We start from the raw sequence: 24875 nt of genomic DNA, 5'->3' as shown, positions 1-24875 counted from the left end.
CTGCTGTAGAGTCCTCGGGTCTACCAAAAACAGGCTCCGATCTGTGTGCGTCTGGACTCGAAGCTTGTGACTAGTCCTAGAAAGTGGGAGAATGGCTCCTGGGGGTTCCTGAAGATAGAGAGGATTCAGGTTGACACAGACGTCTGACTTCCAAGCTTTTCTTTTTTCATTCAAGTGCTCAAATGTCTCAACTTGTAGCTGATTATTTAAATTTTCTTCAAAAATTGGAGTCATTTTTGGGGCACCTGAGTGGCTCAGTCGGTTAAGCGTCTGACTTAAGCTCAGGTCATGATCTCACGGTTTGTGGGTTCGAGCCCCATGTCGAGCTCTGTGCTGACAGCTCAGAGCCTGGAGCCTGCTTTGGATTCTGTGTCTCCCTCTCTCTCTGCCCCTCCCCTGCTCATGCTGTGTCTCTCCTTCAAAAATAAATAAACGTTAAAAAAAATAAAAAAAAGGTAGAGTCATTTTTTAAAACAATAGAACATAAAACAAGTGTAAGACAAAAACCTGTAATGTCACCCTCCTAATAGTAACTATTTTTTAAAATTTCGGTTACTTTATTTTGTAGGTACAAGCATAAAATCAAAGTTTTAATTGTGTATATACCATACACAATTTCGTGAGTACATAAATATTATATAACACATGTAAGTCTATTTTATAATATATACAAATGCATATACATATAATTTCATACGCACTTCTACACATACAAGTGTGTATTTTCTAATACATATATACACAACGTTGTATTTTGCTTTTGAAAATCAATACTCTGAGAAGCTTTCTTCAATGTTTCAGCCTGTTCTTTTTCATTTTTCTTACAAATGGAGACAGTTTTCCTTTGCACTATGTACTGTGGTTTTCTTAGTCATCCCCCCGTTCATAGTATCATGGGTGATTCTGTAATGTGTATCATTGTGATCCTAATGTTTTTCTTCCATGGAATTCTCTTTTTGATAAATTTCTAGGGCGAGGATTACTAAGTGAAAGGATCCAAGCCTATGAGGCTCTTGGTCAGTGTAGCCATTTGGGTCTTCACATCCCCAACACCATGGTGCATCCCCGGTGTCATATTCACTGCAGATGTTATTACTGTCTCTACAAGTTTGCTGGTTAGGAGCTTTACAGTAACACCTTCAGCTTGCTCGAATTTGTCATCCTTTCCCTCTCCTAGTGAAGGGGGAGAGTCACATACTTCTGAGCGACTTGTCCATTCATCTCCTTTTCTGGTTGTGTTCTTGATATTTTCTAAAACAAATTTGAATAGTTTACTTACCATAAATATTAGCTTTGTGTTGGAAAAGAATTCAGGTGCAGGAAATTTAAAAAGAGAAGGACAAAGACTCGGAGTGCCTGGGTGGCTCAGTTGGTTAAGCGTCTGACTTTGGCTCAGGTCATGATCTCGCGGTCTGTGAGTTCGAGCGCTGCCTCGGGCTCTGTGCTGACAGCTCAGAGCCTGGAGCCTGCCTGGGATTCTGTGTGTGTCTCTCTCTCTGCCCCTCCCCCACTCTTGCTCGCTCGCGCTCTCTCTCTCTCTCTCTCTCTCTCTCTCTCTCTCTCTCTCACACACACACACACACACACACACACACAGACACACACACACACACGCAAAGACTCTTTCATTGCCCTGCAGTAGTCAGGCATGCACCCTTGCCATTGTGTTCCGGGGACGGAGAAGGAACCTGTGCTCGCCATGTGCCAGCTCTGCTGGGATGACATGGGTAGAGTCTGGACTCTCCAACGGCCTTGCTTTTCCGTTGCCTTTTGTTGTGAGCAGAAAAACAGAGGGGCTGTCCATTCTCTCGGCCCTAACGGTATGCTCACTGCATTCACAGGGTCTCCCGCACCTCCTGTCCCATCAGCACCCAGTACAGAGCCAGTGGCTAGGAGGCAATCTATTTTCATCTGTCATGGGTCAGAGGTTAGAATGTGCCTTCCCTGACATCCTTCTCCCTGCTCCAGTTCCCAGTACGGCATCCCTGTTAAGAGATCCCTCAGCTATTCCTTGATTACCTCCAGTGATGGGAGATTGACTGGCACAAAAAAACAAAAAACAAAAAAACAGACTTTGGGCTCAAGGTGAGGTGGATCTGGGTTTGAATGTCTCTGTTTGATAGGTGGACAAATGACTTAAAGTTTCTAAACTTCATTTTCTTCATTATCTGGAGAACGGATGTAGTAACGGGTGTAGCTCTACTTAGAGCTGTGATGAGGAGTAGGAGAAATAATAAAAATAATGTCCTGACCCCTGTGCCTCACAGACAGTAGTGTTGAATAATCGTTAGCTGTGGCTATGATTTCCATTTACTACTCCAAGGTATTTCCTTAAGCTTTTGCCATTGTATTTGATATTGTGAGTTAAAAGTGCCTCCCATAGTGACATGAAATTTGGAGTACATTCTTCCTTAGTGGAGATGTTGGTGGGCATTGGCTTTGAGCTGATTCCCGCTCCGGCCACCATCCCAGCTGCTGGGCTGGGCGGGGCTGTAATGCATCCAGGCTGCCTCTCGTTTGGTTTTCAAAGTCCGATTTACAGGCTTCTGGTTTGTCCTTCTCTTTCCTGGCTGTTGCCCCTGCCCTGGCATCCGCAATAGAGGACAGACAGAAACATTTAGAGGAAGCGAAATTCTGTTCCACTTACTCGTTATCTGTTCCCTCACACAGAAAATACTGTAGGTTAGCAAAGAGCGATGAGGTAGAGATCATGCTTCCAACTGCATAGCAATGCGCCCAGCTCCAAAATACTGCATTTACTGGGGTGATAGGTAAGCCAGTACCAGGGTGGTTGGGGCACAGGTTGGGTTGTACTTGACTCTTCTACTTATCTCTAGACTTCAGCATTTCGATATGTTTGTTTTAGCTTCCCGAGAATTATAGTTGATAATCTGAGACTTCCTCTAAGTTTCATATGATTTAACCAGACAGCTTTTATCCTTGAGGAGCCAGTGTCACGGGTGTTCGTACTCGGTGTATGGACCTTATGATTATGATGTCCCTGTTTGTCTAACCCAATTCACTATGCCCTGTAGAGAATAACTCAGTGGCAAGAGCTCCCTGCTCGTGTCTTGGGAAGTGCTTCTTATTAACGGTCCGTTTCGGTTTTAAAAATAAAATATAAAGGATTTTAATGAATTTAAGAAACAGTGCTGGTGTGATAATTACGATTTTAACCAGTGGTCTTTGGGGAGCTGGTGGGGAGGGAGGATGAAGAAAATTTAAAAAGCAAATCTTGGGGCGTCTGGGGAGCTCCGTTGGTTGATCATCCGACTCTTGATTTGGGCTCAGGTCATGATCTCAGGGTCGTGGGATCGAGTGTCACGTCGGGCTCTGCACTGAGCGTGGAGCCTGCTTGAGATTCTCCCTCTCTTTCCCTCTGCCTCTCCTCTGCTCACGTGCGTGTGCTCTCTCTCAAAAATAAAAATAAAAAGCAAACCTTGAGTTATAAGTTGCCTGTGAACAGGAGCGGTATTTAAAATATATATTAAACCATAAGGACATTGACACCAGGGAAAGCACTGGAGGCCCCGGGGTGTTCCAGGCACTTACCCTTCATGGGGATAGAGAGGAGGCCTGGGGGTTCTGGGAGAGGGGGGGCAGCCAAAGGGACAGGGCATTCCACGGGCTTGTACCATTGGCTCTTCACCAACTCGTATGGAAGTATTTCAGTATTGTAGACAACCAGCTTGGTCCTACCGGGGAGGTATTGGTGGGGTTGGTGTGGATAGTACCAGCAGCATCCACATCCCCTTTGACAGGTGTTTAGAGGTGTTAGAGGGACCCCTTGCTTGTGGCTTCCTCTGTCTCATTGCTGGGGGGACTTCTGTTGTGCTGGCCTGTTGATCTCCCGGTAGGCGCTTGGAAAGTGTCACATAAGAATTAGGGTTGTCTATTTGAGAAGCACCCAGATGCATTCCTTTATTCAGAAAATACCACAGTGTGACAGGCACAGTCCCAGTCTTCAAGGGTCCCCAGTCTGCACCAGTGGCTTCCATTTTTCCCTGCTCTTGTGGATTCCAGGAATCTGTCCATAGGAGATGATTACAAGGATGTTTGCCATAACAGTGAACAGTTGGGCAACATATGAATGTGCACCCGTGGGGAAATAGTCAAATAATAAGTATATCCACAACATGGGATACTATACGTCTTAAAAATCACGAATACAAAGAATGTTTCAGGACTCAGGAAAATGCTAAGTGTGAAATGAACCCAAGACTGTAGGGAATAATAGTAAATAGTATTGACGAGAATAACATTATTTATGCAAGAAGTACATCAGAATGTGTTGTTAGCACTGACGACTGTTTGGTGGAGGACTATGGGTAAAGTTCGTTTTCTGTGTGTATTTCCAGATGTTCCAGTTTTTTGGTCATCTGTGGGTATGAACTTCACGTTTAGAATAAATGTAATATTTTTAAAATCCAGTTTAAAGTTTTAAACTTAATGTCTAATCAGCAGCTGAGTATGCCGAATTCAAACTTGGAGAAACACATTTAGAGCTTGTGTCAATTGCCTATAAAGGAAGCTGCTGACTTAGTGGGATAAAAATAAGAGCCTAGGTCAGCCTCCTCGTGCGGGTGTACCCAGCTCCTCCAGGTTTCCAGACTGTGAGGGTTCAGAGAGGCCCTAATGGGCTTGTTGAAAAGCTCTACTTGGCTTCTCATTAATGTCCCTCCCCGAGTCGTGCGCTGCTCTGCCGGCTAACCTTGTCCGAAGGTTACCCGTGGCTCTCCAGGGCTCGGCTAATTTTAAACCCGGTCGGCCAGTGCGGTGGCGTGGCATCACACTGTGGAGACACGAACAGCTCCCTGGGAGACACAGCTGGGGAAAGATGAGCTGAGTCCTGGGTTTTTTCTCCTCCTCCTGTAAGTGACCAGGCACGCTGGACAAGCCAAAAGAGCTGGGCTAATAATGAGAGCTTTTATGGTTAAAAAAAAAAAAAAAAAAAAAATCAGGATTATTAAAGATCTTTTGCAGTGGCAGTGCCGGTTGGTAATTGCACGGTGTGATGTGTCCTGCATGAACTGTGTGAATTCTGACAGCCTGAGGAGGAACAAGCGGATGAGATCCTCTCTTCCGGGAATTAGACTGTTTCTAAAGACCGAGTGAAACTGCTGTTAATTTCACTGTGTGTGTGTGTGTTAGTCTTCTAAACCTGCAGAACTCAGCCCCGGCTGCTAATAGGTTCCTTCTCTGAAGTTTTGGATGGGATTGGGAGAGGGCTATTTCTTAAAGAAAAAAAAAAAAAAAAATGAAGCACATAATCTGCCTGTCTGCGTGTTTACCAGCTGGGCTGGTTGCCACTGTGATTGCCATTTTAAAGTCCCTCCCCCGCCCCTTCCCCTTTAAGTATTTGCAATGGAGTCCTGTTCAGGGCACTGCTTGCCTTCATAATCCTCATAACCCTGCTATTTTAACATGAAACATAGATCAATGACTATAAAATAAGGTCTTGTTGGAGAACCTTTCCTCAGGAAAACACATTTTTTTTTTTAAAGAAGATCTTAAAGAATCTATTTTTTTTTTTTTCTTATTTGGATTTTTTTTTTTTTTTTTTTTTTTTTTTTAATCTGCCTCCCTTTCAACACCTTCCTCCGGGGGATCTAATGTGCTGGGGCTTTCACAGCTGGCTCTCGGATGAGGGATTACAATGGGAAACCAAATCCACCCCCGACACTGCCTGGCCTTGGGTTTTACCTGCCAGCTGGAGAAGGGCATTTCTTGTAACTAGGTCTGCACCCAACCCACCCTCTTATAAAACAGTTGCTAGGAGCACATTACAGAGGCATGGTGTATGGAGTATACCCAGATGAAAGAACAGTGGACGGAGAATCAATAACCTGTTAACTCGCCACCGTGATTGAAGTTAACTTTATTTGAAGCACGCCGGCTGGGTCAGACCACATCAAGCCAGCAGTGTTCCTGCATGAGGGTAGCACGGGGGTGACCTTTGGTTTCATTTTGGGAAAAGGAAAAAAAAAAATGTGCGAATGCTTTTTATTAGCCTTTTCTTTCTTGAAGGTCTGTTCCTCCTTCAGCAGAGTTAATTAGCTTTGTCATGTTTGGATTTAGTTTTGAGAAAATTAAAGCTGAGTAATATCAGGGATTTGTTGAATGGGAATACTTGTTAAAACCTTCACTGACCCCAATCTGACTTTTATAAGAGAAGCAAACTAAATAAGAAAAATAAATAAATAAATAAAAATCCGCGCCCGTCCCCCCCCCCCCCATCTCTTGCCCTAAAATAATGTTTTTAAAAGCACGTTTAAAGTAGTTAAGTAGAATATAAATATAAGCTGCTCTGGATGGGACACTAAGTGAATGAGTTATTGTAGGGGCTGTAGTGGTTATGTGAAGAGCGTAGTTGTGAATTTAAAGTATATTTCTTAAAACCCAGTTCCTCTTTGACTCAAACTCAAATGTCTGCTTTTTGTTGTTGTTGTGTGTGTGTGTGTTTTTTTCCTCCTGGGCTTCTCTTTCTGCACTTGGCCTGCTCGCTGACTGTGCAGGCCCGCTGTTATTTTGCGGTAACCTGACACTTTGGCCTGCCGACTGCAGCCCCCAGGCCCCCGGAGGGGGACTGGCTGTGAGCTGAGAAGGCTGGAACCTGTGTCCCACATGGAGCAGCTGTGGCAGGGCTTGGGCTCAGGGATCGGAGCAGGGATCTCACAGACCTGGGAGGAGGGCCTGTGTGTCATCAGTTAAGACCTCGGGTTGTGGCTTATTAGGTAACAGGCCCTACCTTGAAGGGGGTTCAGCAGAGTTGATGTTGAGACTAGAGGCTAGCTCATCAGGGCCTTTGGAGATTGGAGGAAGGTTTTTCAAGCCAGTGACTTTTTAATTTTGTTCTGTGGGTTTGGTCTAGAGTATGCCCGAGGCTGTCTTTGTGACTCCTTAGACAAGGATGAATTTCTTAATAGTCATAAAAATTGTATTAATATTTTATGTTAAACTAAATCAGGCAATTATTTATTGAGCCGGGGTGGGGATGAGGTGTAGAGATGAATGGGGCAGAGTCCCTGGCTTATGAAATGTCTGTAGTATAGCAGGAAAGACAGATATATAAGCAGTAATTATTCATTAGAGCTATATACGTTTGTTCAGCAATTACGTTGAGAACCTGCAGTGTGTCAGCCACAGTTCTAAGATGTGTGTGCACTCATACCCGCTAACCTGTAAGCCTGTAGATAATGATAAATAATGTACGTAATGACTGCCGATGGTTGAGACACCCGTACTTTACATCCACTCATCATCTTTACGACAGGTAGGTAGTACTAATTCTCATTGGCACAGAAGGGGGATAAAAACACCGGGACACAGCTAAAAAGTGGAGAACTCAAAATTCAAACTCCTTGGTATTCCAAAACCCTAGGTACTCTTTATATATATTTCACTGCTTTGACATACAGGCTCTCCAGATGCACAGTGTAGTCCCTCCAGCTCTAGGGGTACCCATGAACGAAAACATGTAGCAGACATTTTTTTGGAGTTCCAGAAACTTGTCTGGTGTTGAGAGAGGATATAGGAATGCCAAGGAACTTACCGATTAGCTGGAGACTGTATCTTAAGAGACATTATGGTGAAGCATGCATGTGTGGGGATTGGAAGTTTATTTGAGGTGCTCTGGGGACACAGATGTGACTTCTCTGAGTGGAGACATCTGCTAAGGCAGATTGAGAGAGGTTGGTAGTTTTGGTCTTGAAAGGACCAATAGATATTCATTAGGCAGAACGGCTGGTGAAGGAAGCACCAGGGCAGAGGGACCCAGGTGGCGGAAGGATTGAAGCAGGCGGCCCGCCGTATCTGGGCACCACGGAGCAGTCACGTGGTCGGAATGGGAGCAGGCTGCAGCTAGGTGGTTCAGGCCACGGGTGCCCCTGTTATGCACTTGGGTTCTGGAGTGGGTGGGGATCTGCTGAAAGATTTTGAATGAGTATATGATGAAAGTCATATTTGCATTTTGGGAGCACAGGAGAGACTTGGTAAAAAAAAAAATACATTTACTGGGGCCTCTGATTCAGTACTTCTGGCATCAGAGCTGGGATCATATTTTTAAGAAGCCGCCTATGTCGTCTCGACCTATATCCAGAGCTGGGAGCCGGCCAGAACCAGGTTGTCAGGAGTGGTAGTGGTTTGGGGACATAGGCAACTGCCGTGAGACAAGAGCAGAGTCGATGGGGATGGAGGGGAGCGGAGGGCATGCAGCTGAGGGATTGGGGGGCTGAGTGGACACTCTTGGGATTCAGTTGCATCAGAAAGGGTGGGGGGAGCGTGGGATGGTGGCCCCCGCCGTGGGTGCTGTACTCCCATGAGTCGTGGAGCCTCTCTGAGGGGGCTGTGCTATTGGGTCCCCTCACCAAGGACCTGGAAAATCTCTTCGGGTTTCCTGGCTGCTTTTAGAGACAGACCCTCAGTGCAGAGACATGGCGTCGAAGGTGTCAGTACCCAGTCTGCCCGGTCTGTGCATATGTGAGGGTTTGGGTTTGTTTGGCTTGCTTTTGGGCCGTTTAGGCCTTCAAGTTGAATCCTGCATGCTGAATCCATCCACATCAGTCAGTTGGACTGATGGGGAATCAACACCATGAACACTGGAGAAAGGGAGAGCCCGAGACAGAGGGAGGGCTGTAGTGCCACTCCACAGGTGGAATCCACAATGGATTCGGGTTCAAGGAGAGGAGTTGAAGGCCGGAGTTCCATGTTCCTCTATCAGGGTAGCAGACTGTGTTGGAAGAAGAAGAGATCCTGGACAGAAATATAAACCCAGCCCCCTTAATTTTCTTCTGAAGAGACTCCTTGGGTGTGTATGTGTATGAGTGTGTGTTGGGGAGCTGCAGAAATGTAGACTGAATCCATTTCTGGCCTTTTGCCTCCTTTACTTGGTACGGGGGACTCGCTGGCAGGGTGGGAGGGGGAGGCAGGAGTCTGGTGGCACGCCCTCGTTCAGAGCCTCCTGGGCCACGCGGAAGTGAAGGCACAGGGAGGCTGGATTCCAGAATTGGGTGCCCCAGCCTTTCTCAGTCTGTACTTCTCGTTGCCTGGGGGGGTCTTGTCCCGATGTGTGTCCTTGAAGTGTTTATGGACCGCTTGCATGCTTAGAGCTGGTTGGTGCTGTGCACACAGTAGGTGCTCATGTAGCATCTGACTTTTTTGAATGAGTGGCTTATTGTCTAAAGGGGGAATACTCGCTTATCCTGCCTGAGCCAGTTTCCATCCAGAGCGCCAAGACTAGTGCTCCTGCTGAAGTTGAACTGGGTGTAAGCCAAGGACCAGGTTTACATTTGGAGGATAGGGATGTGGGCAAGGGTGGGGCTTTAATTGGTCTCTGAATTTGCATCCCTCTCGGTAGAAGACCTGTTTTGCAGCTGCTCCATCACTGTGTCCTCATTACATGGCACATTGCGTCTCTCATTTGAAGAGTGGGGATTCCATTATGTCAGTAACACTGGGACCAGCGGACGTTTGGGTCCACTGTTGTCTTTGGTCGTATGTCTTCGGTCAGATTATACATTCGTTCCTGTGGGCATTAGCTGATGTTTGCATGTTGGCCATTCTCAGATGTGTGTCTGTGTGAGCACAGCAGCTTAGTCCCCGTGCTGGTTTGGGGGTGACTGTGCTGTCGGCACACAGCCCTCTTTGGGGACCAGGGGAATAATGCAGGGTGCTTGAAGACAAAGTCTAATGAGCAGTAATTGAAGATCCGAGTGGAGTTCATCTGGTAGCTCTGGGCTGTTTAAACAAACACATCTGTTTACGCTGTCATTAAAAACACCTTTATGAATTTGGAATGCTTCAGGGATGGAACACTTGAAGTTACCTAGAGAACTGTTCTGGCCTTGGACCACACTGAAAATGCTTTTGATTAAAAAATTCTGATTGCAAATTTATAAAATTATCTGTTCTTCATCCTTTATTCTCCCAAGCAGATAACACACTCGTGCGCGTGCACACACACACACACCCCCCTTAGTGGCTTGCACACTCCTGATGTTGCTGGTATTTTCTTGTTAGCCGCTGTATGAAATAGCCCAGCCCTTTGGTCACGGTGTGCGAGGGGCCCTGTGTGATCCGCTTCAGCTTCGTGTTTTAAGCTCTGCTCCAACCTTTCTGCTTTCTTGCTTTGCCCTCTGTCAGCACATCCCATGCATGGACAGTCTTCTCGGGCCCCCCTGAACCCTGCTTGTAATCGGCCTGGTAAGTCCTGTTTAGACTTCCACAGCAGTCTGAACCTCCCCTCCTGTGACCCTCTGGTTGACCCGAGAGGCGGGATCAGCTCCCCGATCTGTGCCCCAATAGCACTTGGTTCGTTCCTCCTTTGACATCCTGTATCCATTCCTTGTTCATTCATTCCTTCACCCATGGACTTACTGTTTTAGACCTTCATTCAGTCATCATTTTGGAGGAGCAGTTACTGTGTGCCAGGCATTCTGTTAAATGCCAGGGGCGGGAAGATGACTAAAGGCATGGACCTAAGCCTTAAAGATCTCACACACCTGCAAAGGTGGCAGACACGTAAATCCTTCCTGTGCAGTGAGTGAGGCAAGTTCATTTGTCCTGGCGAGCCAAAGGCCTTCCGGCTTCTGGCAGAAAATGAGGGAGGGGTCAGACAGCCTCCCAGAGGAGGGGCTTGAAGTCAGGAAGGATTATGAACTTCGATATCTGTCTCCCAGCTGGAAGGCTGCTCCTTGAAGGCAGGGAGGGTAGCATATTTATTTATCTCTGTTTCTGTAGTGCCTGGCACGTGATGGCGGACATGGGAGCGGGCTATTAGAAAACAGAAGTACTTTCCGCTTTGTGTTTCTACCCTCTTTGACTTCAGAATGAATTTAAGGTGGCTTGCAAGGCTGTAAAATGGCATTAATTAAAAGGGAAATGCAGGAAAGGAGAAAGGGATGGTGTAGAGGTAAGGCCCTGTAGTGGATCTGCGAATGAAACTAAACTTGCTAACAACCTCCGTGGCCCCTTCTCTGAGGGGCCTTCCTGTGTGGCTCAGGGCAGTCTGCGGCTGGCGAGTAAAGCCAAGGCCTAGTCGGTTGACCACAACGTGAAAAACCAAACCAGACAAACACACGTTGTCTTGTTCGTCATCGAACTTACCTTTGGGATCTCTGTAAAGAGCAATCCGTGAGATATGATGAAGGACACCTTCACCTTCTTGGAGTAAATCCAGTGACTAATTCTTGGGATGTTCCTTTGTATGCTGATGGCGCTGCATAAAAGCGTAATTAGGTAAAAGCAGTTTACCGAGAGCGCCTGGAATACACTTGTCTCTAACGTAACTGTGGAATCAGAAAGGTTAGTTGTAGCTGCCCTTCTGCCGTGTTCCGCTTTTATGCAGTCCCCTAATGCCACATGCCACTGTCCGAGGTCCTAGAGGGCTCAGGGGCTCAATTTCTGCTTCCAGGGAGTTTTAGGATTGTGTTTTGGGCTCCAGATACTCTCGTATGATTTGGGATGAGGATCTGTATGCTTAGATCCCTTCGAAATGGCTATTGAAAAGTGGATTGGCCAGACCCAACACCCCCACAAAAAAGGGATATCCTGATTTTTGATGGTTGAGGGGCTGGAAAAGGACATGTGTTGTGTTGCATTGTGTCCTTGGTTTCCTGAAGGTGACAGGGAAGAGTAGTTTTTTCTGGAGCCCAGAGTTTGGATCTTACATTGTGAGTACTGAGGAGGTCCATAGGGGTCTGTTGGATCTTTAGAGAGCATTTCAATGCCAGCGTACCCCGTACAAGAACTGGAGCAGAGCTTGGACTTCACAGTTCAGCACTTTAAAGTTTATTTATTTGTTTGGAGATAGACAGAACCAGCAGCAAAAGGGCAGAGAGAGAGGGGAACAGAGGATCCAAAGCAGGGGTTATGTGCTGACAGCAGAGAGATCGACGCAGGGCTCGAACTCAGGAACTGTGAGATCATGACCTGAGCCGAAGTTGGACGCTTCACCAACTGAGCCACCCAGGCGCCCCCACAGTTCAGCACTCTAAAATGCCAGCTTTGTTCAGTTGTTCTTGTTGATGGACTTCTGGCCCAATCAGAAGTGAACTATGGATTTACCCAGTCCTTCTGTCTCCTTGCATACTGTGTAAATGATCCTGGGTAGACATGGGCTCGGCTGGAATGAGAGAAGCACCCTAAGTCATAGGAGCTGGAGAAGGTGGCCCGGGACCATTTCTGTAGGTGGACTAGGGAGGGCTGTTCCTGATGCAATAGAATTCGAACTCCACATCAGCCAGAGGAACTGCATCTGGGCAGGTCAGCTGTTGGGACTCAGCCCAGAGCCAACATATCATTAAGTTGGCTGGCAGCAAGCTGTGTAACTCTGAGTCCCCATGGCCTTTTGTAAGAAGGGTGACACCCCAGTTGTGACCTACAGACTTGCCACCCAGGGCGCAGCACTCTGCTTGTACGAGGCTCATTTGTAGGCACTCTTCCTGGTATGGGACTGAGATGGGCTGTTTGAAATGCTCGCCATCGGGTTTGACCAAGCACAGCGTATGTACCTCCCTGCTGTGTTGGTTTCTTTTAAAATACAAACTGTCTCCTTTTGATTTTTTTTTTTTTAATTTGTATTCATTGCCATTTAAAACGAGAAGGCATCACAGTAATCTGATGGTGAACCTCACCAACTAAGAAAGTAATAGTATCTGTAACTTAGTGACTAAGGAATATTCTTTTTGTGGTGTTTGTTTTCTTTGTTTTAAAGAATCATTGCGGGGGCGCCTGGGTGGCTCAGTCGGTTAAGTGTCCGACTACGGCTCAGGTCATGGTCTCATGGTTCGTGAGTTCGAGCTGCGCGTCGGGCTCTGTGCTGACAGCTCAGAGCCTGGAGCCTGCTTTGGATTCTGTGTCACCTTCTCTCTCTGCCCCTCCCCTGCTCGCGCTCTGTCTCACTCTGTCTCTCAAAAATAAATAAATGTAATAAAAAAATTAAAAAAAAAAAAGAATCACTGGGATTGCTCTGTCCACCTCAAATATATGTTCGCTTTACAGACCTACGGGAATTGAAGGGTTAGTTTTGGGGTTTTCCTGGACTGTTACCCCTGGGAAAGGTAAGAATTTTCCTTTTGAATGCTCACTGAGCGCTACTTAAAAGCTAACTCTTGTGGCATTTTTTTTTTTCTCTTAAAGCAGGAAAGAAACTTCTGTTTCTGCCTTTGAAATGTGTTAAGTAGTCGACCTCCTGGGGCCCCATGGCTCAGGCTGTGGACCATGCCATCCAGCTCCTGCCTTGCATATGAGTGCACTGTCTTGATATCAGGTTTTCACTTTGGAATGGTCAGATTGGATAGACTGCTTGGCTTTAGGTCTGTGGCCTAGTTCCTTTTGAAGGTGTCCTGTGATGAAACAGAGCAGTGATTCGTTTGACTGGTAGTGGCGGGAGGAGAAAGGGAGAGGCAAGAATTTCTGTTCTCCAAACTGAGGGTTGATGGGGGGTGGGAGGGAGGGGAGGGTGGGTGATGGGTATTGAGGAGGGCACCTTTTGGGATGAGCACTGGGTGTTGTATGGAAACCAGTTTGACAATAAACTTCATATATTGGAAAAAAAAAAAAGAATTTCCGTTCTCACTGGCTAACAGATTCCTTAAGGGGATGGGGAAGGTGATGCCACTAAAGGCTGGTAATACAGAGCTGCATGGCATGAAGTCCATCGAAGCCTTTCTTGAACTGTCACCTGGGCAGGTACTTGGGGCTGATGGAGCCGGAGAATTAATCAGAGAAACTCAGGAGGGCAATGCTAAAGTCCTCCCGTGGGGTGCTCAGCATCGTGGTCTTGGTGAAGAGGCATTGGCTTGTTGATGGATCCTGTTGATATGGAAGTGATGTTTGCAAATGAGAAGGAGTAATTATCCACTCCTTCCTGCTGAAATTAGCATCTGTCGGCAATTGGAGTCTATGACACCAAGGCTCACTGGCTGCTAATGGCTTTATGTTCTTAGCGTTGTCATTTCCTGAACGTTCTGCTCAGACAAGGACTTAACGTTCTGCAGCTCCATTTCTCTGGAGGTTGCCTCCAAAATCCAGTCTGTCAGGCTTCGCTTGCATTTCTCGGGCTACTTGTTGGCAGGTTTGGCTAGTGTCTAAAATGATGGGAAACTAGTAACTTGTCCCACCTTACGTATGCAAAAGTGATGAACCATCGTGAGTGCCTGACATTCCTACCAACTACCTGGGGAGGTGAGTCAGTATCATCACTACTCATTAGGAATTAATTAGACTGTGCTTGCAGGTGTCAGTTGGAGACAGGGCTGAGCCTTCAGCACTGCCTACATTCTCTCCCTTGGAAATCCAGCCTCCAGCTCACTGTCTAGTGAGGGTGTAGCTGAGTCTCATATTCCCAGGGAAGGTGCGCTGTGTCTGGCAAAATGACTCCTGGATTCCGATTTTCATTAATATAGGACTTTAGTCAACTTAGTTAGGTCTCTGGACCTCATAAGGTGGAGATAATACCCGATAGGAGTAGGGCAGTGATGAAATAAGATACTGCAGGTCAGAGCTTCTGGCATTGTGCTTGAAACGTGGTTCATTGGGAGAAGGTTGAATTTGGATTTGAGGTACCAGTTCACTTTGGAAGTAAAGAATCTTTTTTTCCTAGTCTTTTATTGGAGGGCAGCTTTTCTCTTGTGAGGAAAATCTGGGCTGTCACTAAGATCACAGTGACCAAGAGTGATTCTCTTTCTTTAAATGGCTCTCACCTTTGCCTACGTCCACATTCTTCTGAGCTCATAGAAATCTTCCTTAGCATTCCTTTTAGTGCCACTCCTTACTGTTTCTTTTTCATTCACCCGCTCACTCAAATTTGCTTTGTTACCATTTTTCATTTCTTCAGATTTCTTCCTTGGCCACCTCTTGGGTTTCTGGCCTTCACATCCTCGCCACTTTGCCTCTCTTATGACTTTTCTCATAGCTGCTATTGTCTGGTTCTATCTTCTCTAGGGGCCAGAAGAAAAGAGAACGAGACAGGGTAAAATATTGTATCTCAGAAATTTCCATTCCACTCAAAATAATGTTTGTTCATCGAAGCAGGAGTTTACCTTCTAGAGGACCCAAACCATATTTGTGTCTTTAACACAGAAGGGCAGTCGGTTGTCAGTAATTGTGATTAATAATTAATAAATTGGGTTAGACAGTCAACTCTCGTCTATCTCAACCGTGCCTGTCTTAAGTCTGTTCTCTTACATCTTCGTAATTGGGTGATTTTCTCTGGGGCTCTTCTCCTTAGAACCTTGACCAGATCAGGGTGAGGGATGGGAAAGGGACCAAAGCTCTCACCCTTCTTGTGGAAAGCTTGGGTGATAAGTTCATTCATATTGACGTCAAAGAATGTTCACGTCATCCGGTTGTTGGTTCATTCTTTCATTGAGCATTATTCCACATACTGTGCTAGCACTGGGGATCCCGTGATGAGCGTAAAAGTCCCTGCCCTCAAGGAGATTGGAGTATCGCTGGGGTGCAATAACAAATCAACTTACCAAGTTTTATTATAGGTAGAGTCGATGGGAACACAAGGTAGTGTTGTGTTGGCCTTAGTTGGCTTTCAGTGTTAATGACGGAAACTGATGTACATGGGGGTTGACGAGTGCCCTGTGTTCCTGGGTTACTCAGGTGGAGATAGAGTCGTAATGCCCAATCCATCCCTTTTCTGGTTGCCTCGTAGAGTACTGAGACATTGCCTAACAGAAGCTGTATGGATTTTTGTGACCCTCATGTTCAGTGGCGTTTCATTAATCAGGAGGGTTATTTAAAACTAACCCCTTTATTTAAGAGCTCTTAAATCACCTGTAAGTGGGTGATGTGCTTACATTATGAGAGACCCATAGAAATTAAGATACAGGGAGCAACAGAATACTGTGCCCTAGGTCATACCCTTGTGAATACGTCCCTTGAATGGAGTCAATGTCAGAAGCACCTGCATTTGACTGTCTCACCCCTTTCTTTGCCCAGACTTTTAGATTAAAATGTGAATTGGTTAACTGTATATATGCTATCACTTCACTGTAATCCTATCACCTTTCTTGAAGTGTCAGTGGGTAATTATGGAAGAACGATCCATTTAGGGAGTGTAGCTGTTGGGGCAGTTAACAGGAATATTTAGGTCCTGGGTAACATTTATTATAGCGTGGCCAAGGAGACTTTTAGGAACAAAATGAGCTTTTAGAAAAGTGTTAATGACAGAAACGGAGGCACACAGAGGCTACATGGTACACAATATATCCCCCTAAGTCTCTACAACAGTCCTGCGAGAGTAGAGTCCTTCTACCCCTTCATGATTTTTCTGTGTTGGGATTGAACTTAAATTTATGTCCATTTGTAGGTTAAACCCTGAGCTTCTACGAGATGAACTAATTTAGTCTGGGTGTTGTGGCTGGTGGATGAGCCAGGTTTACAAGCCAGGTCAGGTTGAGTCTTAATACCACGTGTTCCCTCTCCAGCCCCCGATCCTGGACTTTTCTTCATTTCCTGAGTTGAGTGAAAGTTGACTCCCTTGCTCAAAGGATGTATGAGCCGGTGAGGATGTAAGCTCTGGCACAGATACTCTCTGCTCAACTCATTTGACTAGAGCTTGTTGTTGGTAATAAGCGGGCGTTTGCTGCTCTACATTCAGGGGCCACGTAGATTGCGTGGTAGTTTACCGATTCCACACATGCTTAGGATATTCCTAATGTGTGACTGACACTCTCAGAGCCACTGGACACACGCTTCCAGGATGAGGTGGATTTTGAGCTGGGCTGGAAGAGACCTGAGGGATAGAATGCCAGGATGGTTATTTCAGTATCCAGTACGGGAGCTTTTCTCAGCCAGCCCCAGTCTTGTGATCGGAAACTCTCTGCCCAGACAGGGCCTCATCTTACAATTGGGTTGTAAAACCAAGGGCCTGTAGAACTCTGTGGATTATGTATGTGGTAGCTTCTGGGGCTATGTCCTGGCCCTTGTCCAGAGTAGGTAATTCCATCCTGCTGAGCTCCGGTTGACCAAATTGCAAGAGCCTGGACACAGCGTTCTTCCCTTTGCAGTAAATGAATAAAAACCTGAGAGCATTTAGAGCGCTGCCTGTATTGACTAAGTGGATGGATCAGTTAATGCTAGCTAATGTTGCATGCCCTAACCAAGGACTAGGGAGTTTTAGCTTTAGAGGTAACTTGAAGGGGTTGCCCGCCCGACTCTGCTGCCTGTCTTTACGGCACTTCCCTCCTTGTGGAACAGTTCAACTAGCTGGAAAATTTTCCATATGTTGAGCCAGAAACTTCTTTGGAACTTCTACAGAATGGGTCTACACCCTTCCCATGTGGCAACTCTTAGAGGTTGTTCAATGTCTACGGACACTGAGCTTGACGGTTATGATTCAGAAAGATCTTACCAGGTTTGAGCCATGCCCTAAGGGTAAAAATAATGGAATTTAATAGGAATAAATATAAACTCCCGTTTTTAGCTCCGAAGCCAGTTGCACAAGAGAGGAAATTCAGGAGCAGCACTTGGGAGCTTGGAGGTTTTATGAATCATAGGTTTATGAATCTGAGTGTCATTTATGAAGGGCTGTGGACAAACTGGGATGCATTTATGAGGGCTGGGCAGAGGGACAATGTGAATTATGCCTAGTCTGGAACGTAATCAGGAGGCTGGGGGCTATTCCAGCCATACCTCAATGGGTGTTTGTTGGTGGGGGGGAGGGTTGCTCCATTTCTGTCCCTTGAGGGATAGACCCTCAGGGGATGAATAGGTAGAAGTTAACTGGGTTTTAGCCTCCCAGATGGAAGAATCTCAGCACGCCAGTACAAAGGAAGTGGTATTGGGGAGGGAGTGGGTTCCTCGCCATTGGGGATGTTCAAGTGCAGAACCGCGTGACCAGCTGATGGAAGTTAGAGAAGATGTCAAGCATAGGATCAGGGGGTGCCGCTGTATTTTGGCCTGGAGGCTCTGTGGCTCTCACTCACACGGTGGTGTTCTCCTTAGGTAAGTCACGCTCCCCGGTCCCTCAGCAGGCCCTCACTGTCCTGGATTCTGTCCCTCCACCATCGTGGTTGCATGCTGGGCACATCACCTGTTCATCCTACAGTGAGGCTCCCTGCAGTGAATTCATACTGCTGGGAGCTGCCCAGAGCCCAGAGGGACTGGCCTGTGTTTTTTTGTGCCATTCATTTTGTTTTGTTCTATTTTGGGGTCAGGTAGAGAAGGAGAAGGCGGGCTGGCCGCTACCTCAAAAGGTTTGCTCATATTCTCGTACTTCTTCCGAGAAAGTGCTTTGGAGGTGGAAGCGACTGTCGGGTAGAGTAGTACAGGTCAGCCTGAGTTTTGTAAGACTCCTAAATCCCAACCAAAAAAAATATAATAATTTGAGAATTCGAAAAGCCCACACTGGAGACATCATGGAGTTCATCTGCAGGTCAGTCACAAGACCTTTTCTTGTGGCAGAGTTTATGCCTCAACGTTTGGCAGGTTTTAAAGTCCTGTGTTAATGCATACGTGTTGGTAAGACATGGTAAATATTTTGCTGACAAGCTCCTTGAGTGATGGGTCAATGGCAGCATTTAAAGGCAGACAACCTGAGGGTTTCTTTTATCCAGGTGCTGCTAGATCCAAAAAGCTGTCAGGCTAAGAAGCCAAACACACCCACCAGTTACACCATTAATTGTGTCATGTTCACATGCCCCTGAGTTTCTGCACCTGGGATCTGTTGATCTATGCAGCTGGGGGAGGGCAGGTGAGAGGGGGTGCAGTTGGGAGCGAGAAGGAAAGAAGACAGGTTGCTTGCTCTCAGGGGACTGCCCTGGAACGCCGAACACGTCCCCTGCGCCCGGTGGGGCCGCCGGCATCTGCTGCCCTTCTGGCCGCCTCTGTTGTAATATCGTGTGGACTTGAGGTGTGGAGGTGGATGGGATGGTGGTCACACCGAGCTGTCCCTGCTCCGGTCCTGTGCCTCCCTTCTTCGATCCATCACCAGGCACATTTCTTCTCCCCTTTTGGGGAAGCCTTTGAATTAATGATCTGATGCCTCTTCGACAAAAGAATATCGATATGTTAGTGTGCAGACGGCAGGGGGTACTGGATTAGATCATTTGCACATTGGTGTTTGTGCCGGTTTGACATTTGTTTGGAAAGCTTATCCCATTATGACCATAGGTTACATGCATAATTTAAGGGGAATAAATCTTTGAGAAAAATTTCTGGTGCTTCTGTAATCTTCAGTGCTACAGAAGAATAAATGAAAAGACTCCCTATGGTTCTCATGTGATCAGAAATTCCAAGCAGGCTGCCAGATGAAGTGCCCCGTGTAGGTGTAAAAACATTTCTGCAAATGCGCAGGCCACTTGTCGAGGTCTCAGGGGAGGCGAGGGCAGGGGCGTCTTGGTCCCTGCTGCAGGGTTACAGTCTAGAAGCTGAGAGTGGCCAAGTGAGCTGAGCGTATAGGGCAAAAGCCCCGCAGAGAAATGCTGTACAGAAGCAGATTCAGGGCAGTTGGCATTGGTTTTAGTGGTATGAGTATTTAGGATAACAGTAATCTCCTCCTTCCTCCCTCCTGCCACCGTCTTGCATTCTGGCGATCTCAGTGACACACTGACTGGGCTGATTTGACATTTTTGAGTTCTCGTGCCACTTGCCACAGTGAGGCAGACATCTTTTGTTTTACTTTATTTCCTTTTGAACCACTTGTTTTGCCGTGGACATTGGATTATCCTTGAGTAAAGTGCTCCTGGTAGATTGGAGGCATTCAGTCAGTGGCTTTTGCAGGATTCACTGTGAACTTGTAACTCCGAGTGAATACTGTTCTCACATCTGTGAAGACTATCCAGTTTCTGCCTGCCATCGCGTTTGCGTATGAGTGTTTAACATGATCCATAAAGAACAAAAGCCGCCTGGACCCCTGGATTCCGTATTCTCTGCTAGGACCTATTTTTCGAGCAAAGCCAGTGACTGAAGAACGGGTAATAGAACTAGTGAGAGCAGTATGTTGGTCATTACCTCGTCCTTATGCTGTCTTTTCATTTCTCTCTTAGGTTTATTTTCTTGAAAAGGCTCCAGGCTCCGGCTTGGAAAATCCAACCGCCAAAATTGAGCCCAGCAGCTGGAGCGGCAGTGAGAGCCCTGCCGAAAACATGGAAAGGATGAGCGACTCTGCAGATAAGCCGATTGACAATGATGCGGAAGGGGTCTGGAGCCCTGACATTGAGCAGAGCTTTCAGGAAGCCTTGGCTATCTATCCGCCATGTGGGAGGAGGAAAATCATCTTATCAGACGAAGGCAAGATGTATGGTAAGTGGTCTGGAATGCTACGATGTGCTTTTGTAATAAGGGACGATTGTCGCTAGCCTCGTCCTGAGATCCATTCACTGGCTTGGGTTCGATGATCTTTGTGGATTTTAGTTGGCCATCAAGGGACTAAATCTCAACTAACCAGAAGAGTCCATAAAGGGCCGTCGGGAAATCATTCTCTGGGGTTTTCTTATCCTTCTACATGCTCAGCAGCATTATAACAAAAGCTCTCAAGGTCCAGGTTGGAGCATAGTCACAGTGACATGCACAGACCCCCATGTGTCGGGGCTAGTTCTTAGGAGCACGTGGCCAGTCTCATGGAAGCCTGCCGAGTATTAGCTCCTGGTAATTGACTGGTGTCACGTGGAAACGGGACTTGGTGCTACCAGATCTCTTGATTCCCGCCCCCCACACTCCCTCCCCCCAGGAAGAGCTAGCAATATAGATGTTGATATATGAAATCTACTCATTTTTACAAGCTGGCATTTTTGTTTTTTAAGCACAACCCTGCACAGGCCAGTCAGACATGTATGTGGCTTGCTCAGACCTTCAGACCACAATCTTAACCGCTGTGTTGCCAGTTTGCAGTTGAATGGCCAGACAAGGTGTTAGCCCCCAGGCTCTCACCAGCCTCCCCTTCCGCAAGGGGATGCTTAGCAGTGCGTTTTAAAGGAAACTTCAGGAGTGCCCGCGAAGGGAAGACTGGTTAACCAAATGGCTTGGGGTGCCAAGGGCCACGGCAAGCACCCATCCACTAGTCTGGGGCTTGTGTGCTGGGGTTGAATGTTCCCTGGTCCTTTCTGAGTGCTTCCAGCTGCAGACCTGTGCTTGCTCACCTTTTGGGAAGCAGATGGCAGGTGGTTGCCTGCACGTTCTGCCTGTCTAATTGGGCACGTTGAGTTGACAGAGCTTGTGCTAAAGAGTCTAAAGAGACGCAATCAAATCGCCGAACCTCCAAGAGAACCGGCCCAGCAGCCTACCTGAGGTTGTTAACTTATCATGGAAGTGATTTATTTCTAAATAATTTGAAAGCTCTTCCATAATAGGGTGTTGTACCTTTAATCCTGCGCCTCGTCTATCTGGGGCCGTAGGAGGCTGCTGCTCAAACTAGCACACGCGGCTGAGGAGAAGGCAGATGGTGGTGCAGCTGCTACCAGCTGTGTTCCCTGCCCTCCCCTTCTCCAACTTGGATGATGTAATGGAAACAAGGGAAATTTTGCTTTCTGCAGCCTTGGAGTCTCCAGCCTGTCAGTGTCACACACACAGGGGAGAGAGCCCAAGCCTTCATTTGTTTTATGCTCTCCTGTGATCCTTTGTAGCCAGAGAAGCTTCTTTGTGTCCATTGGTGAAATGGACTCAGGGTGAAACATATCAGCTGCTGTGGGTAGAAAGTTTCAGGGCTGTCTGTTCTCTCTCTCTCTCTCTCTCTCTCTCTCTCTCTCTCTCGCTCTCTCTCTGTGTGTGTGTGTGTGTGTGTATCTTTCTTGGGCTACCCTTCCTCAGCCTGGGGATATGCTTGCAGGGTCTTGTCTTCATACCTAAAAATGCACCCCCGCCCCCCATTTTAAAGGCAGAGGAAAGTACTTTAATCCTTCCGCCTCCTTTGAAGCTGATTTTATTACTAGTTGTGAAGGCAGCTTCAGGCTGCTCTCCGTTGTACAACTCCAGTTTGTTAGTCCAGAAATTGTTGTTCTCTAAAATATCGGCCGAGTATCGCACATCCTGGTCGGTAGGAACTACTACCCTTCTCTTCTCACAGAGGATACTGGAAAGGTGCTTGTGCTTTAGGAATGAGGTTTGCGGCCGAGAACTTAATTCAGAGCAAAAGTTAATTTTGTCTACTCCCGATTGTGTTTTCTTCTCTGTTGGTTTTACTTTTTAGGTAGCAGCATTGGTAGATTTCACCAGTCTGCCTATAACACCATCACAGAAACAATTTTTTTGTGGAAATCCGTGTGTTAAGTGCTCTTGTTGGTGGTCATGGGGTGTCCGAGGCACTGGGCTGAATATGGAAAAATAACCAAGAAGTTTTGGATTGGAGTCCTTTACCACCCGCGGACAGATTTGCCTTCTGCCTGAATCTCCGTTTTCTCCCCTGTGGAAAGGAAAAAGAGTCAATTAAAGTGATTGATGTCTATGGGTCCCCGAGACTTGTACGTTTGGTGATGCCGGGACTTTGTACCTCAGTAAGAGTGATCAGTATGAGAGCACTTGTTCTTGATGTATGGATTCTTTCTTTCCTTAAACCAACATTCCACCGACTTATTGTGTTAGTAGCGACCAAGCTGATTTAAAATGGGGAGGTCTTTCGAGCAAGCAGCATTAGGAATTACAACGGCTGCGGGGTCACGTGTCCGGATGGGGGGGGGGCAGGAAATGCATTTGCTCCGGTGGTCTTGAAGCCATGCCCTCAACCCCCTCTCGGTGGCCAGCATGGAGGGGTGGTGCTCTGACTGGTAATTTGAAAGGGACACATGGAGTTAGCAGGGACTCGAGAGGTGCAGACGACATCCCTCAGGAGAGCTGCTGATGATTCCCCTGTGACTTTGAGGGTAAGAGAAGTTTGACGTGGGAACCTCCATAGTGAGGTCCCCGCCACTCGGGGATTGTGGATTGTGTCATTGAGCAGTGTGGGGCCAGAGGTACTGTTCCCTGGCTTCTGGCTTGTTCCGCATCTTACCATACATGAACCAGGCACAAACTAGACCCAGAGTCGAAGTGTCCTAAGGTCCTAAGAGCGTTCTTTTTCTTTTGAGCATTTTGAAAATGAAAACATTGAAAGCATTTTAGATTCCGTGGAATAAAATCAAAATAATCTAATGCTTTTTAGTGAAATACCAAGTGTTTTTGACTTGAGGGGGTTTTTCCAATATTTCTGAGCATTTGTAGAGTGCATTGTGATGTCACTAATACTGAGCCATTTGAGAAGGAAGGTCAAGTGCAGCGCTGATTTATTTTGGTAATGACATTTCCTCCGTGGTCGGCAATAGGGCAAATGCAGTCTTATAGAGGGGAAAAATGGAAAGCTTTCTTTATGAGGAGGTTTGGGCCATTAGAAGAGATGGCTTGATTCTCCCTCTGCTGCCTGGGTCTGTGGGGAAGCTGAGACTTGATGTGATTGGCCTCCACGTGGACAGACTACTTTTCTGCCTTGGGCCCCTCTGTGTGGGCACCTGTCCTTAGGGATAGTTAGGAGATTGAGGCCTCTCTGCAGGCTCACTCTCTCTCTCTCTCTGTGTGTTTCCTGTTTTTACGTAGCTGAGTGTCTCTTTTTCTGGTAGATAGTTGGAGAGGAGATAGCAAGAGGACACAATGGGAGAGAAGGTTTTGATCAGCAAACTGGTCTGAGATTAGATTTCACGGGAACAGGCCATTAGTTTTTAAAACAAAGCCGTGAACCACAGAGATACCCAGATGTGTTTGTTTTGCAGCTGAAAACCCTAGTCTAGCACTGTGGTCCCATTATCTCCCATAATCAAACCAGGGTAGGGACAGCAGCTAACATTCCTCCACTGATTGCTTTAGAGACCGAAGAGAGCAGCACTTAAACTTTTGGACTTTGGAATTGATAGGAGGCTTGGCCCTGCCTCTTCTAGATATCAGACTTTGGGCAAGTTGCTTTTCCTCCTGGTGCCTTTGTTTCCACAACCGCAAAAGGGATTTAAATAGATCCTACTTTGGGGGACTGTTACAAGATTTAAACAAACTAATTGTGATCTGGGATTCCCCCTGCCACGTTTGGACGGTGTCTGGCATCCGGTGAGAGCTATGGAAGTGTTTGTGAACGGAAAACGAAAAGTGCTGTCTGCCATGAGCTGGGCTAAAGGCTTTCCATACGCTTTCCATCTACCGCTCCCAATGACATTTTGAGGTGGATATTCTGATCCCCACTGTGTCGACGAGAAAGCACATGACTAGTGTAAATGGTATAGCCAGAAGGTTTCTAATCCAGGTCTGTCTGACCCCCAGACCTGGGCTCTCTTCACGTGCTTTCATTCCTTGCTTGGTGGAGGTCATTATGTGTTAATTCAACAGATCAGTATTGAGCGCCGCCTGTATCCAGCCGGGTGCTGGGGGTTGTCAGGGATACAGCAGTGAACCAGACAGACACGGTCCCTGCCCTCACAGAGCCATCACAAGTTCATGTGCAGGAAACACTGACCTGAGGTCAGGGCTGTGTGCCAGAGCTTTCTGGGAAGTCTGAGGACCCTTTGAAGATGGTCACCTTCCACTTAGCCTTTTGAAGCCTGTTCTTGGCCACCAACGTCCGGGGCACCTGGCCCAATGCTGGCAGGAGGAAAGCTTCTCAAATAACGCAGAGGGAGGATCCTAGATCACAAGGCTGGCCATGATGGTGGCCAGGAAGCTGTCTGGAAGATTCTGGTGCCCTGGGATCCTACAGGCGGCCTGGACAGAGCAATTGCTAGGCAATGGTTTTCTCCTTTTATGAGCAAATGTCTCGGGGGTCCTCACCTAGGGACAGCTCCATGGATGGCCCCTTTCTTGCTGGGATGCCAGACCTACTGGTTAGTCCTGGAGAGAAAAACTGTGAGGACAACAGAAGTTTGAGGGGGTGAGAAGGAAGACCCCTGTGGGCCAGTCCTCTCCAGTTGTTCAGG

At 46.9% G+C, this 24875-nt stretch overlaps 1 protein-coding gene across 7 annotated transcripts in view; it reads left to right on the top strand.

Annotated features, from left to right (window-relative positions):
• TEAD1 (TEA domain transcription factor 1) overlaps positions 1–24875 on the top strand; it is a 259738-nt gene that overhangs the window by 65667 nt on the left and 169196 nt on the right. For 6 of the 7 annotated variants that reach the window (XM_053899973.1, XM_019456361.2, XM_019456359.2 and 3 more), the window contains one exon: positions 20001–20256. In XM_053899973.1, the coding sequence (XP_053755948.1) occupies positions 20100–20256 (157 nt within the window). In that variant the 5' untranslated portion in view covers positions 20001–20099. Of the gene's footprint in view, positions 1–4763; positions 4872–20000; positions 20257–24875 lie in introns of those variants that run through there. The other variant, XM_053899974.1, reaches the window with a different exon arrangement.

This window comes from Panthera pardus, unplaced genomic scaffold, assembly GCF_024362965.1.
Source record: "Panthera pardus isolate Hobbes unplaced genomic scaffold, ASM2436296v1 HiC_scaffold_12, whole genome shotgun sequence".
In the NCBI taxonomy this organism is placed as follows: Eukaryota; Metazoa; Chordata; class Mammalia; order Carnivora; family Felidae; genus Panthera; species Panthera pardus.
This window is presented reverse-complemented; position numbering and strand designations above follow the sequence as displayed.